The following is a 17644-nucleotide window of genomic DNA, read 5'->3' as shown; positions in this document are numbered from 1 at the left end:
GTTTCACAAAGGTGTACTTTTATTAAAGTGTGAGTTTTCCTACCATTGCTACTTGACAATAAGTAGCCATATATCATTCAGAATTCAGAGGTGATCTGCGAAGAACAGCAAGGTATGTTGGTTGCCCGTTCTTATTGGTTCAGTAGTTGTCAAAAATGAAAAATATGAGTGAATGATTTATTGAAATGAAAACTACTATCTTAATGACTTGAATGGATCTCTCCCAAACAATTTACTAATATGTTTCACCTGCTATACTACTAGTACACTGATTTAATAATTGAATGTTGAAAGTTTGAACATCATTAATTCAATTGGATAGGTCTCTTTGTCTCCATTTAGTTCAAGTGCCAAAAACTCAATTGTAAGTTTGATTGGTCAGGGATATTGTGTATCACATGTTATGTGTATAACACTGACTAATAATAATATGCACTATGTATGAATCAAGAAATTGAAATAAAATATAGAGAGGGATATTTTACACATATATTGTTTTACTGTTTGTTTTGTAGTTGGTGGTTAGCTATTAACGTTTGAGTTATAGGATGCTGTAGACCTTTCAACATTTCACTACACTCAATGGCTACAAGTTGGTCTGACTTATTTTGTGTTTGTTTTGTTTGAATTCATGGTCTAGCCCAATGAATGGTGTAGTAGACTCATTGGCTGAAAATTGTTCCAGTTTTGTGATCATTCTAATGCTTTAACTGGCTAAAGGTTGTTTGATCTTATACAGCTTCAACCTTACAATTCAAGAATATTGATGTGAAAATAACACAATTATGTACACATAAAAAAAAATGCTTAAGACTGGATCTCAAAGGATCTCAGCATTTTAAAAATAATTTTAATTCCCTGACAGCAATTAACTTTACTTATGAAGCGAACTCTTAGTTGATCAGTCTGCTTGTGTATGTGATTTTAACAATTGTTTATTATAATTGTATTATGTACTATACATTTGGTCTTTCTTTTTTTCCTGGTATTCTTCATTAATGTAATACTGAATATTTACCTTCATATCAAATTTATACCACAATATGATTATCATTTGCACCACTACTTATTTCTGCACCACTATATGGGGTAGATTTATCAAATCTTCTAAAAAGCAAAGTAGAGGTGTTAGCCTTAGCAAACCAATCAGATTTTAGCAATCATTCTCTAGTTCCTTCTAGAAAACAATAGCTAGAATATGATTGGTTGCTATGGGCAACACCTCCACTTTTTTTTAGAAAGTTTGATAAATCTACCCATTTGAATAGGAGTCATGTCCACTGCACTCCACACTGGTCTTTTCACCATCGTCTGATACCTATTTGGCCATTGTACAACAATAAAGTAGCATGCATCATGTTTGAATGACTCTTTATGTTATGTCTAAGAGCTGTTCAGAACAAAAGTTGCTGCTTGGCATATACAAACAATGTGACAGTCTCAATGTCAGCTAAAGTATATTACTCATTTATACTGTGGAACGGTGTCTTTTGAAAATTAAAGGTCATATGTGCTGTTTTTAAGTACAGTTTTAATATCACAATGGACAACTAGTAATGTTGGAAAACTCAGAGAATAACACCGGTCACAGATCAAACAAATGGAGACAATTTAATTTGGCAACAGGAGCAAGAAAAAAAAATAAGTTGGCAGGATTTAATTTGCTGGTTATCCAAGCTAAACAATAAAAGGGACAAGGAACTCTCATTTGTAGCAACTCTTTGAACTGCTGTATAATTTACAGTTAAAATACAAGGATAACAAGGATTTGAATAGATAGGTATGTATGTATGTATGTATGTATGTATGTATGTCATACTTGCCAACTCTCCCTGAATGTCAGGGAGACTCCCTGAAATAGGGGTGATCTCCCTCACTCCCTGAAGAGTCTGGTATTCTCCCTGATGCTAAGCCAGTACAAGATGTGGTTGGCTTTGCCATCTGTGGCATGATGACACAGTTCAGAAATTGTGTCCTATGTCCATGTATTGATGCCTATGGAGGTGGCCATTTTCATGGAGACCAAGATTTAATCAAAGAATGACAGGTAAGACAACATAACTTCAGCAATGGAGACAGAAATGTAAAAGACACTTCAGTCTCTAGAGATTCATTAGCTGTTTTTTTTTAACACATAGTTGCCTACTCTCCCGGAATGTCTGGGAGACTCCCGTATTTCTGGGAGACCTCCCGGGAGAGCGGGGCAACCTCCTGGTTCTCGCCCCCTGCAATAGATAAGTGGTGGGGGGCAGGGCTTAATGACACAAATATCGCATCATCTTAGCCAAAATGATGCGATCCATCAAGCCCCACCCCGCACTCCCACCTCCCCCGGGATCTCCCTGAAGCCAACGAGGAAAAGTTGGCAAGTATGATGTATGTATGAATGTATGTGTGTATGTATGTGTGTATGTATTGTGGCAAAGAAAGCCATTCCCTAAGACAGTTCAGACTGAAAAGGGTGTGTGACAGCCTGCAGTGAGGAATACAGCCCTACACAGACATACACAGAATGTACACTCACACAGGTGGAAATCCTATGATTTAATGGGTGATTAGATTAGTGCGTAGGTGTAAGATAACTATTTAAGTGTGTGCTTTTGTTGGGGAGGGGGTGACTAATGTCTAATCTAACTACTGGGCTGGTGACCGTGTTGCTGTGTTAGTCAGTCCTAGGTTTGCAAGTTTGTGTTGTCTTTTATGAAAAAAAGGTTCATATTCTCTGCTGTCCTGACAAAATAAAAGAAGAATAGTGAACCCATTGAGCTGTGTCCTGTTAAATACCTGGGGTCTTTATCACAGCGGTGTTACTAGTTACTAGTTAATATGGAAGAAGTTTTCAAGTAGAGATAGGTGCTACTAGTAGCAGAGAGGCAGGAAGAAAAAGGCAGGTGTATGTGGGAACAAGTGGACCAGCTGAGCCGTGACAAGCTTACTCATTTAGATGTGGGTCTGCAGAAAATGGCAGCTTTTGATGATGTGGTAGCATACCTGGTATCCTTTGAGAGGGCTGCAAAAAGGGCCACCTGAAGTTTGGACTAAGAAGCTGGCAACTTATCTGGCCCAGCAAACTTACATGGACTTGGAAGGGGCACATGCTTCCGACTCTTCGATGTTGAAGGCTGAAATATTATCCCTCATTGGTATTTCATGGCCAGCTGAAGCCCAGCACTTCCATGAATGATGCTTTTTCACAGAAAAAAAATTTGGTCACAACAATGCAATCTCTCCAAGATTCTCAAAAAGTGGATGCAGCCTGAGAAATACTCCCCCACTTGGATCATCGGAATCATGGCCATAGACCGCTGTATTTGCGGTTTGGACCGGGGGGTTGCAGAGGTGGGTTCTGCAGTCTGATCCACAGTCATTTTAAGAACTTGCTACTTTGGTAGAGAGGTTCAGAGTGCAGCAACAAATGTCCGAACCTCTGATGTGGCTTCCAAAGCCAATGCCCCGACAGAAATCGGGTTTACGTATCCTTTTCAGAGGAGTTAACAGAAAAGATACTGCAGACAAAGGACTGCTATGTTTTGGAGTCTAAGGACTCTTCTTTGCCAAGATTACTTAGGTATATCCAAGAGTCTTACAGTTGGTATACCCTGTCTGTTTCGAGTGACTGTCCTTCTAAATAAAAATTTAGTTTTAGCTTTGGTGGATTCCGTGAGTGAACTCACTTTAGTCTCTAGATCTGTTATGCCAGGGTCCATAACCACCAGGCTACCCAGAGTTAAAGTACTGTGTATTCATGGTACCAGCATAGAACATGAGAGGACACTCTTGCTGGTCACAGTGAAAGACCAGACGATTACTGTGGTAGCCACCATTGCACCAAAACTCTGTTACCCGCTCAGTTTGTGCAGAGACTTTCCATTGTTTAAAGAAGTCCTTCAACAGAAAGTCCAGCCGAATATATTGGCAATTGACTCAAAGGACAAAAATCTGATATTGACAGACATGTTTGAGCATACAGGAGGGTAAGCTCCCTGAAATTATGGAGTTGTTGATTTTGAATGCTTTACAAGAGTACATGGCAACTCTTTCCTGTAATTGTAGGAGGTGTGGACAGCCGAACTGAACAATCCATCTGTGTTGTTTCTGGGAGATGTCGTAGTTGGGGTCTCACCGTTTCCAGATGAGGATCCTGACTGGTCGGTAATACCCAATTTGTTTGTCGTAAGAGACTTTGTACATGACCAGTTTAATGATGCCACTCTTGTAAATGTTTTGGACAATGTGGTTGAAGTTAATGATGTAGAGAAGGCTGCTAAGTCAGCTGAACGTGTATCTTATTATATCATTAAAAATAATTTGCTTTTTAGAGTTGGTAATGTGCAGGGGAAAATGGCTGAACAATTATTGGTACAGCAAATACATATTTCATTAGTTTTAAAGGCAACATTGTTAGAAATGGGTGTAGCTGAAAAGCCAAACACACTAATTGGAATGGGTGTTGTCATGATACCAAGGCACCCACAAGCTTTTTACCATCAGTACCATGGACATGGGAACATATTTTCACACCCAGGCAAATATCCGGATAAAAATATGTATTAGGTTTATTAATATAAGAACACCAACAGCACTACCGAAGAACTGTCAGGACCAGTAAGCCCACTTCCTTCACTTGGAATCCCTACAAGTCTTGTGACTCTATGTGTCTGCCAACAGGGGATTAGTGAATCAGAGCTGCTGCCTTCTACATGGTAGCACCAGGGTAGAAACCTCCACAGAGCTGGTACAAGCCCAGTTTGGATACCGCAGGTGGATAATAGAGTACCAGTATAGAGTTGTATTTGCTCCCTTTGTGTGATATATGTCCCATCTGCCATGTTGTGGCTTTGTTAACCATTTCTTGAAATGAGCTAGATCACTCATAAGGCGCTGACCCTCTCCTTTGGAACCTCCTGCTAGTAGTGGCTCCACAATGTCTGGGATGTCCAACTTTTTACACAAAGACCCTTCCTGCAAAGGAGTATAATCACTTGGAATGTAATTAACGCAGACGCTGTCCAGCTTTATGATAGACCCCTGACATACCTTTCTACAGACTCTATGTTCACACAAAGGAACTCCTGAAAGGAGATTAATCACTAGTGATGAAATTAGCAAGGGCATTGCTTCTGGTTTAACTCCTATAGTGCTAAACAGTAGACCATCACTCTTTTTCTTTTTTTTTTTAAACAAGTATTTATTGCCGGTCAAGTAAGATACATTACAGAAATCAAATACATGAAATAGCATATAGAAAACATTGATTGAGACGCTCTCTGTGTCTGAAAGAGAGTGGAAATTAGATTCTGTTGAAGTATGCAAAAAGAATATAAGCGGTGATTTTTATTTAAATTGAGGAAGAGACAGAGCAAGAGAAAGAAAGAAAAGAATAATAATAATAAAAAAAAAAAACAAAGGAGGAAAGTACAAGAAGACAGAAAAGAGGGTGTTGTGGCAGAGACCACCCTAGGGTAAAAGTCCAAATAGAAGGGAGAGGAAGAGGTGAATGGAAAATGGGGGGGGAGGGACCTATGTAAAGGGGGAGCTATATTGAAAGTAGGACATCCATGGATCCCAGACTTTCTTAAAGGTTTTAGAAGAATTACGTATAACGCTGGTCATGTATTCCATACGGTAAGTTTGCCATATCCTATTAGTCACAGCGTTGATGGAGGGAGGAGTAATTTGTCTCCAATCAATGGCAATTTGACATGTGGCAGCTGAGATAATGTGGCGGGCTAGTTTATTTTAATTCCTAGTGGCCGAAGGGAATCCCAGAGGTAGAAGAAAAATTTTTGGGTCGAGAGTCAATGAAATTTGGATCACAGTTTTTATCAAGTCCTTAACCTCACGCCAAAAGGAGATCAGTTTTGGGCAATCCCACCAAATGTGTAGAAATGAGCCAATGCCAGAGCGTAAACGCCAACATCCATCAGAGGAATTAGGTAGCATTTTATGGAGACGTGTGGGAACATAGTACCACCGAAAGAGGAGTTTGTATACATTTTCTTTTATTTGGACACATATCGAACTGGAAGTGGCATTGTCCCAGATTTCTGATCATTCCTCATCATCAAGTGGGGAGCCCAAATCCCGTTCCCATGCCACCTCGTGAGGATCTCGAGGAGGAATTAATGGTGAAGTTAATTGGGAGTAAATAGTGGAGATGAGACCTGACGTTGATGCTCGGCGCAGGCACAATGTCACTATAGTGACCATCACTCTTTTTCACACCAGGTACTAGTGCAAGCTTCAGTTACAGTTTATAACACACTGAATACCTATATAACATAACCCATGGTTAAAACATAAACATAATAAATGCATGGGCTTAAAACATACATTGGGGTACATATAACTGGGCGAATACTAAGTGCGATTAGCATTTCTTGATCCTGCTTCTTCTGTAATTTGGGGGGATTTGGCGTGATGACCATGAGCTAAAAAGTACAGCAAGCAGTATCCATACTCTGTGAGAAATGAGGCCCAATGGTCAAGGTACCCCTCGTTCCCCCATACTTTTGGCCATGCAGTACTTAATTCAACAATGCACAATACATACACTCTTGCAAATATGCAGTAAAGGGGTCTTCTATAAAGAGTATAACACAAACTCGTATAATTGAGTGCATAGCTTATGGAATTAAAATGCTTATAAAGCTTTTCTATACCAGTATTGGAAATATCATAATTGGTGTAGCACATGGAAATAGTGTGTTTGAACTGAATGTGTAACCTCATGTTATTTTCACACAGTACAGTACAAATAACTTTTAAGGCACAGTTTTCGTACATAGTGGACTTTGAAATCTGAGTTTGGTTCTCCCAATATTAAAGATCAAAAAAATGTATTTGCCAAATACTGTGTAGGTTTGGGGTCTTTGCATTTTGTTTGTAGTTTGGAATAAATTTGTATTAGTACAATCTCATTACTCATTAAAAGCAGACAGTCAAGTTATTCTAATTATTGTCAGTCACTGAGCACACATAATTTTCATATATGCAACCCCCACCCGAATAACCAGCACATGTCCCTATTGATTACAAATTTAGTGAATGGAAGATTTGGTGGCTACTTAACTCTACTCGTGCTAATAATTCATGGAAGCCTTGTAATGTTTTAAAGTCTACAGGCTAAACTGGCCAAAGAAAATCATTGAATCAAGCAACATAGCTGTCCAGTTATCTGTGTTGCCAATCCCCTCAACACAGATTGCATACTAAGGTAAAATAGTCTTGAGAATCGTCCTTCACTCATGCTGTGTGGCTACAGTACTGAGTGAGTCCCAAGGCCCACAGTGTTGTCGATAAAATGTTTCATATGCTTATAGGTCTTCTTTAAGAATGTCCAGGTATTTAGATCAGTGGTAGTCATCATTCCACTGACCACAAAGCCGACAACCGTTATAGCGACAGTAAAATGGCGATCGCTACAATAGAGACGGAAATACAGACTTACTGAATAAGTGACAGGCAAAATTACGACATCTCTGGTTTAAACGCCGATAGGTGAAAATGCCGGTAGTGTGACTGTCAGCAGTTAAAATGGCGATAGTCACATTCCCGGCGTTAAGGGGGCAATGCAAAAACCTGGCAGCTCTATAATGTACAACAGTTACTTAAAAACAATAGTGTTTATAGCAAGCACCCCCACGTTTTTTTAAAATGTTGTAAATTATAGAGCAGCTGGGTCCTTACATTGCCCCTTTAATGCCAGCAGAGTGACTGTTCCCATATTAGGTACCTACAATCACACTGCCGGCATTTTCTCCTGTCGGTGTTTATACCAGAGATGTCGGAAATTTTGCCTGTCACTTTTTCAGAAAGTCTGTATTTTCTACATGTCTTATTGTACATTGTATCCATTGCCAACTACAATGACCAGTCCAAGCCTGGCCATCAGCTTCACACAGTTCAATGTCATATTTATAAATGTTATAAATTGGTTACAGATTAGAGAAACCATCTGGTTCTACCCTTCATACTTGTTTGGCCTGTAACTTGCGGTTCCGCTGTTCTATCGGCTACACTACAATATCTACTCGGAACAGTAGATATTATTGCTTTGAAACTCAGAAAGCATGAACTCGAGAATCCAGGAATGAAATTGAGGAAAAAACTGTAATTGTGTGAAAGTGCACTTTTTTCTTAAAATAAGAAATCTTCTCTTTCAAATGCCTCATAAAATTGAAAGTAAGTTTACAGCTCACTAATTTTTTTCAGTATTGCTTTTCTTTCTATAATCACCTCTTTACTTTCAAATCTTAAAAGCTGCAGAGAACAGCTGAAATGGAGCTAAAAGTAGAAAATGATCTCTGGTGCATTAAAGATTCAGTTACTTCAAGACAATTCTTGTAATAGTACTCACCTGTACACAAATGCTTTAACTCAGTGATATATTTTTTTATCTGTGAATATTTATTCATCATTGCATAACAATTTGAATAGTGTTTGCCTTTGATTTACTTTAATTGTGCTTATACAGGCAAATTTCCCTCTCCAAAAAAACCCTAGAAAACCTCCAAAATAGTGGCATGTATGGTTGACTGGGTCCAAATTCATGAGATTGAATCCTGTAGCTGTGCCTCACCTACCAATTCTCCTACTGCCTTCATTATTAAACTATCAAATTCCATACACGTACATACCCACCACATTTTTCATACCGTCACTTCTAAATTTCCATAACACCACTTCTAAATTTCCACTTGTATGTATGTATGTATGTATGTATGTATGTATGTATGTATGTGTGTATATATATATATATATATATATATATATATATAAATATATATATATATATAGAGCAGAGACGAGTAGTGCAGCATAACAGGGAGTCAGACCGGTGTGGAAACCTACGGCTCTGACACTGCTGCAATGTGAGAGTGAGTTTTATATACAGATTTGAACATGCCGCCCCCAACCTCCTAGATCACGTGGCTGCCTGAACCAGGAAGTGCTGACCTCTACACAGGGGCAGAGGAAATCAGCATCACAGGAGTGTGGAGCAGGTAAGTTTTGTGACAATACACCTTTCCTTTTAAGGGTGGACACTGGACACCCTAAGAGGTTTGTATATGTGGTTAACCATACCAACACTTCTACTGCCTTTATTGTTAAACTATCCTTTTAACATTCCCATTATATTTTTCATACTGCCATTTCTAAATTTCCACTTCGACCAATATCTATCTATCATATATATATATATATATATATATATATATATATATATATATATATATATATATATATATATATATATATATATATATATATATACAAGTTAACCCGTGCATGATACTCATGCATTCTAGTCAAATCAAGCTACTTAAGGTGTTAAAAAGGTCCTTGTCATGCATTTGGGCAATAGCCCAGGCCTCAACCACCAACCACTCCCCACTGTCCCAACCACCAACCACTCCCCACTGTCACCCCCGGCAACCACCAACCACTCCCAACTGTCACTTCTCCTTCAAGAAATATATATATATTTTTTTTAAATCTTTATAAACACTTTTAACAATTAACAAATTAAATTAACAAATTAAAAACATCTTAGTATACCAAATTTCAGCCCTTTCTGAATTTTTTTTTCAACACACACTAAGAATTTAGTAGGTCAGTGTATAACTCCGTCCAGCAGGTGGCGCTGCAGCTTGGTTTTATTTTTTCCCCCCACACACACACACACACACACAGACAGACTAACACACGCCACTAAGCATTTATATATTAGATATAATTGTAAAGCACTGTGGAGTATGCGTTAATAAATTATGAAATGAGGTGATACATATATACTACACTACACACTGTGTCCTCCTCTTTGATAAATCAATCAGTCCCATCTTCCCTTAAACTAAGAGTTGATTTTTTCCTTAAATTTATTGTTCCCTAGAAACAAAAGTCAAATATATGGCCTTGTGCAGCAAGCAGGATCATTTCAATAGGTATGTTAGAATGCAATTTCACACAGGCATTATAAACAAGTGTTACAAATTATAACAGTCAAATCTGACAACAAAGCATGAAGGACTGATGGGCCGCAGGTTAAGGCTCGGAGGGCCGCATGTAGTTCTAGAGCCACCTGTTGCCTATTACTCATCTGGATCAAACATTTCCTTCACAAAATACATAATACAGTACCTCAAAGTGCAATCCAGTGCTTTGACATATAAGTTGTGGTATGACTCCAAAAGAGTAAGATTTAGCGACTGTAGTGTGCTTTATTGTAAATGAACGCCATTGTGTTTATGCTTTTTATACCAACTTTACATGTGCTTTTTCTGCTAACACATATGGACAGCTACAGCATAGTTCTTAGTGTCTCTTTTTGTGTTATAGTTCCTGGTTTTACACTAAGCACACACTTATATTCATGTCTACAATGTTCATGGCTCTATGGATCTATGCTGCAACCAGTCTGAGATGCTATTGTGTGTACATCCAATGCACATTAGGCACAAAGATACAAATTCAGTCCTGTCTAAATGTGTTTGGTTAGCCACGGCTTATGCTTTCAATATCACATTATTGCTGATGATTTTCTGATTGCTTGGCCATTATATTCAAATTTAACAACTCTGGGAAAGAACATAAGGAAGTATGAAGACAAAGGTGAGTTGTGTGTGTGTGTGTGTGTCCGTACATGGTGGACAAAACTTAATTTTACTTGTCAAACTAAAATATGTTTTCTCTGTAACAGTAACTGATGTTCTATTAGGAGATGTGATATTGTTACTGAAGTAAAAAGAAACAACTAAACAGATCATTTCCTCTCAGCAACTTTTGATAGTTTGATATTCTAGATGTAAAACAAATAGAGGTGTTTGGTCTTTCTCATCTGCTCTTGATTCTTATTTACCACATTTACTAGATAGACCCTTTGCCAATAGCTAATAATTACAGAGTAAAAGGGCTTTGTCTAGCTCTTTCCCAATACCAATGCTGTAACTAGGACAGTGCAATATGTGCCACTACGCAGGGAACAAAGCAGAGGGGGTGTCTGCACAGGTGAGAGGGAGAAAGGACTCAGTGCCACTGTGACTGACTCAGTGAGTACTGACAATGTCAATCACTGAGCCACTCCTCACTCAGTTCATTATGGTGCTGAAGGGTACCTAAATATCGGAAGTACTTTCCAACAGCCACCTGTGTCATCTATCCAATATTTTTTTTTTTTCAAAGACATGACTATGCTTCTTTTCTATGTACTGTCAATCAGAGGTCCATTTATCCTCTCCCTAATAATGAGAAGGCCTAGTTATTAAACGTTTAGGCTTTTGATTTCATGTCGAGTTGCTTGCGGTATCGAAGGTTTAAAGTGTTCATTCATTGGCTTTTCAAACAGGGCCCCAACATTCCAGGAGCAGCAATTGAGCTTAAGACACCTGTAGCAGGTAGTCAAAGCTGCAAGAACAGGTAGAAGAGAACAGCACAATCTGACAATTATTCCAATATTGTGGGAATGTCCTGATTTTTCAAGACTATACCGCACGGTCAAGATCAGTCCCAACTGTCCCGCTAACACAAATATCAATAAGAAGCCACAGCATGGTAAATGGATGGGGTTTAGGGTGGTAGGAGAGTTGATCATGGTCTAGTGTAAAGGGCTAGACTCCTTCCCACAGTAGATATCCCATGTCTCCTCCTCAGGAGTAGCGCCACTTTAAGGAGGCATTTACTTTCACTCCCACCAAAATTGGTCACGCCATTGTTCTCTCACACCCACGGAACTAAAACTTCTAGTTACTGCTCAAGACCATGTCAACTGTGTTATCTAGGCACTACAACAGTAATTTAATTTTGGTCTGCATTAAAATCTTCTACCAACTTCTACCTGTATTACCTACACTTCTGTGTAGATATCCAGCTATCTAATTAGACTTCAGTCATTTCTTTTCTACTGTATTCCAATGTCTAAAATTGATCAAAATGTGTTTAGTGGATATACTATAACGCACCATTGTGACTACATATAACATAAAGTAAAGTTACTTAAGATAAAGGTAAAAAATAGTCCAAATATCCAAGCAGCAATCAGTTATTTATTTTAAACTGATGGCAGCAGTACAAAATTACAAATATTGTATAGCCTTGAGAATCTTCATGAATCTATGAAGGGTACAAGACTTAACACAAAAGGCCCAATTTTATTTTAAACCTGTCTCAAAAAAAATTAAATTATAAACCATCCATAACTTTCAAAGTGTTTATTCTAATTGGATAGTCGTAAATCCATCTATCTATCTATCTATCTATCTATCTATCTATCTATCTATCTATCTATCTATCTATCTATCTATCTATCGAAACAGGTATCTATCTATCTATCTATCTATCTATCTATCTATCTATTGAAACAGGCATCTATCTATCTATCTATCTATCTGTCAAAACAGGTATCTATCTATCTATCGAAACAGGTATCTATCTATCTATCTATCTATCTATCTATCTATCTATCTATCTATCTATCTATCTATCTATCTATCCAGAGGCACATATTTTCTCCCACTGCATACATCACTCAGACTGTCCTGTGGTCCATCATTTAGGAATCTTAGGCCAACAAAGTGGCTATGAAGACCTGAGTAAATCATTCACCTGGTGTGTCTGTAGAAAGATGATAACAAAGGATTGTGTCAGCTCCTGGCTTCTGGAGTTAATGAACTGTTATTGTACATCAAACAAACTCTTTGTGGAGCAGAGATGACTGAGAGGACATTTAATCTTTTGTAAGATAACAAAGCAAATAAATCCATCATATCACTGTGGTGCCTATGTTCTCTTCCTCTCTCCTGACTGGTGCACTGGTATCTATTAGCAGGTCAAAGAGGAAAATTCTAATTGTCTCTAGTAGTACCAATGCAACACTATTATGATATCTGGTTATAGCCCACCACAATACAGTGCCATGAAATCCTCTCACTATTTTTTGCTCCTCCTGTGATTATAGCATAGACTGGAACTAGCTACAACAGCAAAGTGCAATGTCTGCTTTTAGTATCTGCTCCTAGCCTCTCTTGTAGGCTTTATGGTCTAAGACAGGGTTTCCTAAACCCAGTCCTCAGGGCTCCCTAACAGTGCAGGGTTTCCAGATCACAGGTGACATAATTAGGACCACCTGTGGATCTGTTACAATGTGTCAGTCAGTAATGAATACACCTGTGCTCCAGCAAGGAGATATGGAAAACTTGCACTGTTAGGGGTCCCTGAGGACTGGGTTTGGGAAACCCTGGTCTAAGAAACAATTTTCCTTTCTTCTCTAGTGCAGTGACTCTAGACTCACAGCACTATGAAACACATTGGCACATTATAAATAAATTATAGCAATAAAGATATCATACCAAATGTGAAACAGTTTCTGTAGCTGGGTCCAGGTTATAGATTGCAGTTTGCAGTGCCAAAAACGCCAAATATTGCTGTATTTTCACCATAATTAACACAAGGTATGTTAATAGTCAGCAAATGCCCATTTGAGTAGTTCTACACTATGGGACTTGAAATTCTCACATGGTACACACAAAAAATCAATTAGGAAAACATTAATATATCTTTTTATTTTTTTTATTTTTATTTTTTGCTATATTTCAAAATAAAAAGTAGTAACCATAGAAATAAAATGAAATATGATATTTGAATAGTTTACATTTAGCTTTTTCTTACTTACGGAATATATTTCTTAAGCATGTTTGATGTTGACAATACATAATGTAAACATTATCATTCACTCATGTTTCTACAGGTTTTCCACATAACTTACAACAAACACAATAAAATAAACTGTAAACAACACTAGCGGATTGTGCACTTCATGTACACAATGTACTAATAACATACTTTGAAATAAAATATTAATTACTAAAATTTGCAGACTACTTTCTGAAGCAATGTGCTCTCACTAACCTAAAAACAGTCTAAACATAATATATTTTTGTGTGTTTTATTGTAAATTAAAATACGAACACAAGACTGGATAAAAACGTTTTCAATGACCTTTGATGTAGAAATAATGCATAGCAGAGCAGATTCTCAAGTGTGCTTTTCATTATGCTCATGTAAATGTCACCCTGCAAATATGTATGTATATGTATATGTATATTTGGGCTTAGTTTGTTATTCATAAGCTAAGTAATCACACGTATGACTCGTACAGTATAGATTTATAAACATATATATATATATATATATATATATATATATATGTGTATATATATATATATATATATATATATATATATACACACACACACACACACACTCATGTATATTGTAACAGCTAAAGTTACATACACACACACAAATTTATATATTGTATAGCACATTTGCCTATCAATAGGAAAATAGGGAACACTGTTTCACACTAAGTTATGTAACTTTAAGTAGTCTCAACTTAGCAAACACAAACTTATGCATAATGCACTGTGAACTTTATGCACCACTTACAAAGTGCATACATTACACTAACTCTTAAATGCATACATTTGTCATGAAGTTTATTTGACTGGAAAACCTGTATATGTGAACTAAAGATCAGTGAGCAAACAATAGCAAAGATTTCTAGAATCCTGTAATCACACAGCAGAATAAGACAATACAATTACATTTGCACATGGTAAAGAAACACAAGCAGGTATTGTAGAACATGTTTAGGTGATACTTACAATTCCAAGCCAGGTGATCTGTACACTGCTGGGCACAACAGGTTTACCCCAGTGCAGTCACAAAGCGTGCAAGCATCAGGTTGCTTTGAGCAGACAGGGTTCAGGTAAGTCAGATATAGCAGGAGGTAATACAAATGCACCATGGTCTCCATGGTGAGTCCTTAGATAAGTAGCAGGGTTATTTTAATTCCATTTTTCTTTTGCCATGTCGTTAACTTTTTGTTTGAAGTGAATTACAGCCGGGAGATGGAACAGTTTATATTCCATGCAGGCAACGTGTTCCTATTTTTAGTCTGCCTTTATACTGACTAACCGTGAGTCGTTGTCAGGGCTCCTCCTGTCTTTAACTTTGGAAAATTAAAATTTCACTCCCAGATCAAAAGTTTATTGCATGAATGGATTTCTTCACAAGCCCTATCCCCAATAAAGGTTTACACTTATAGTAAAGTGATCCGACATTCAAACATATAATATGTGATAACTGTATAATTATGTTTTTCAGTGGGTGCTATTTCTCTTTTTGGTTTGATTTGGTCAGAGGTTCAGCGTGGTTAAAGGGCAACTGAATCTGATCATGGGCAAGTTTATAATACTGAATCCAACTGTGCCTGCCAATATATTTTATCCGGTTATATTGTATTGTAAAAGGTCAGTGTACAGTTGATAAAAAATGTACAAGTGTCGTGTTTCTACTGCTACACCAGAGTATTGCATTTGTTTAACATTTATCCTTAAGAATTATATAATATGACCCACACATGCTTGGATTTTTTTCAGGGATGGACAACTGTCAGGAGCCAGGTAGCCAATGATCCTAATAAAATGACTTCTGGTGCCTACCTTTTGGGGATCATTTCTATTGATTTCAGTGGATGCACATGTTTCCTGGATCCCTATAAATATCTTGAGTGACCGGCTCCAGAATTTGGCATTATTTTGTCCATTTGCAATATTTTGTAATTTGTATTTTTATAGGAAAATACTGTTATTAACACTAAATTATATAGCACCAACATATCACGCAGCGCTGTACAATCAGGTAATTTTATTCAGACACTGCCCCAGAGGGGCTCCGGATAATCTCCCTACCAGAGGGACATGAACACACACAAGATCCAAGGTAGAGCAGCACTTTTTTTTCTGCATCTTTTGAGCTGTTTTCCTTTTTTTAACATTGAGTCTATGGGAATGGACCTAACGGTCCTAATAGGACTTATTTAGAGTAGGAATAAATCCTGCTAGAAGGGCAAATTTTGCTCCTTTGCAAAACCATGTTGTGCTGCTGCTGCGACAGCAAAAGTAAAAATGTTTGGAGAGATTTAAGGCTGGGAGGAGCGCGTCCTGGCTCAGCTCTAAGTCAGTGTAAATATAAAACTGCCTAGTATCCCTAAGTTGCATGCAAAATCAGACAGTATGTAATTTTGCTGGTTTTGCCCTGAACTCTAAATGGGGTTCAAGGTACATCTTCAATCCATTGCAACGTGTGGTTAACCTGAAAATGTATTGATTAAAAGAAAACCAACTGTTTCCCTCCCACGCACAGTAAGACGTTCCTCTAGTCTTCAAACCTCCAAGCGTTCACTGAAAACCCACCTCTTCAGACAAGGTTATAATATTCCTCAACCACCATCTTAATTTCCCTAGATTACCCTATTACCATCCTCTACACTGCTAACGCAAGACAACAACCCCCTGACCAACACTGCCACATACACAGCCCACTCAATACTTTTACCTTTGCATTCTAGCTGGTCCATTGTGCAACATGATGTAGCACATGCCCTTGTGTTTCAAACTCCCATTGTCCTATAGATTGTAAGCTTGCAAGCAGGGTTCTCTTACCTCTCTGTCTGTCTGTATTACCCAGTATTGTCTTATTAATGTTTGTTCCCAATTGTAAAGCGCTACGGAATTTGCTAACGCTATATAAATAAATGATGATGATGATGATGAACTGTGTACACCCAACAAGCCTACCACAGAAGAAACTGGAGTGCCTGGCGATAACTCATTTGAAGAGAACATACAATCTGCACTGAGACAGCACCCCAGGGATCCTGCCATACATCATATGAATGCAGGATCTGTATTGTGTTAAAATTGGGAAGAAAAAAGCAATGACTTACAATGAGTGCTGACAATAATGACAAAATGAAAAATCAGCTTACTTATTGGCAGGCGTTTAAAGCCGTCCTTGATTGCCTATGCCTAAGTGGACCCTTTTGACATGCTTAACACCAAAAATATGCAAACCGTGATTTTATTTTACATGAAAGCTCCATAAATGTTTCAAGCACATCACTAATGATCTTGGCAAATGCCATATGGATCAGAGACAGACAGCTTAGGTTGACCAAATCCAGACTCTACAGCATAATATAGTAAAGGTTAAATAAACTTCACAGCCTGTAGTATCCACCAAGTGATAGTGAAACTTAGAGGGTTTATTCATAAATACTGGTGGATATAGTATGTAGTATTTTCATATAAATGTATGACCTGGTATTAATATAGGATAGCGCTATCTTATCCTTTTTATATTAGTCTTTATATTATTGACGGGTCCAGATCCCGTCTAGACAGCTGCATCTCGATCGATTGATATAGGATAACTAGCGCCCCATATATGCGTGTTTGTTTTGATATGGTATTAATATAAGCTGCTAAGAAAGCAACTCTAATTTTCCAATCCCAATTTACATACATTAATTTGTACAATACATATTTAAGTGTTCTGGTTAAGAGTGCTGTCCCGTGAGCTAGGCCATTTAAAAGTATTATGTTTTATAATAGAGCCTACTTCATTAAAACATTTGCTGAATTTCAGTCAAGGTAGAGTCAGAAACTTTATAGGATAATAAAACTCTAAGTTAAGGAAGCTGCACACTCATTAGAGTCAGGGCAAAATCACAGTTTTGATTTTGATTCCAAACAAAGGTAATAGGCCAGAGGGCCATTGAGTCACATTGTTACAGGCCAGA

General features: G+C 37.7%; 1 protein-coding gene across 2 annotated transcripts in view; it reads right to left on the bottom strand.

Moving 5' to 3' along the window:
* LHCGR (luteinizing hormone/choriogonadotropin receptor) overlaps window positions 1-14980 on the bottom strand; it is a 130695-nt gene extending 115715 nt beyond the window's left edge. For both annotated transcript variants that reach the window (XM_075204094.1, XM_075204095.1), the window contains exon 1: window positions 14664-14980. In XM_075204094.1, coding sequence (XP_075060195.1) covers window positions 14664-14815 — 152 coding nt within the window. In that variant the 5' untranslated portion in view covers window positions 14816-14980. The remainder of the gene's footprint in view (window positions 1-14663) is intronic.
* Between the last annotated feature and the right edge of the window lie 2664 nt (window positions 14981-17644).

This window comes from Mixophyes fleayi, chromosome 3, assembly GCF_038048845.1.
Source record: "Mixophyes fleayi isolate aMixFle1 chromosome 3, aMixFle1.hap1, whole genome shotgun sequence".
Classification (NCBI taxonomy): domain Eukaryota; kingdom Metazoa; phylum Chordata; class Amphibia; order Anura; family Limnodynastidae; genus Mixophyes; species Mixophyes fleayi.
Note: the sequence above shows the minus strand (reverse complement) of the source record. Positions and strands in the feature narration are given on the sequence as shown.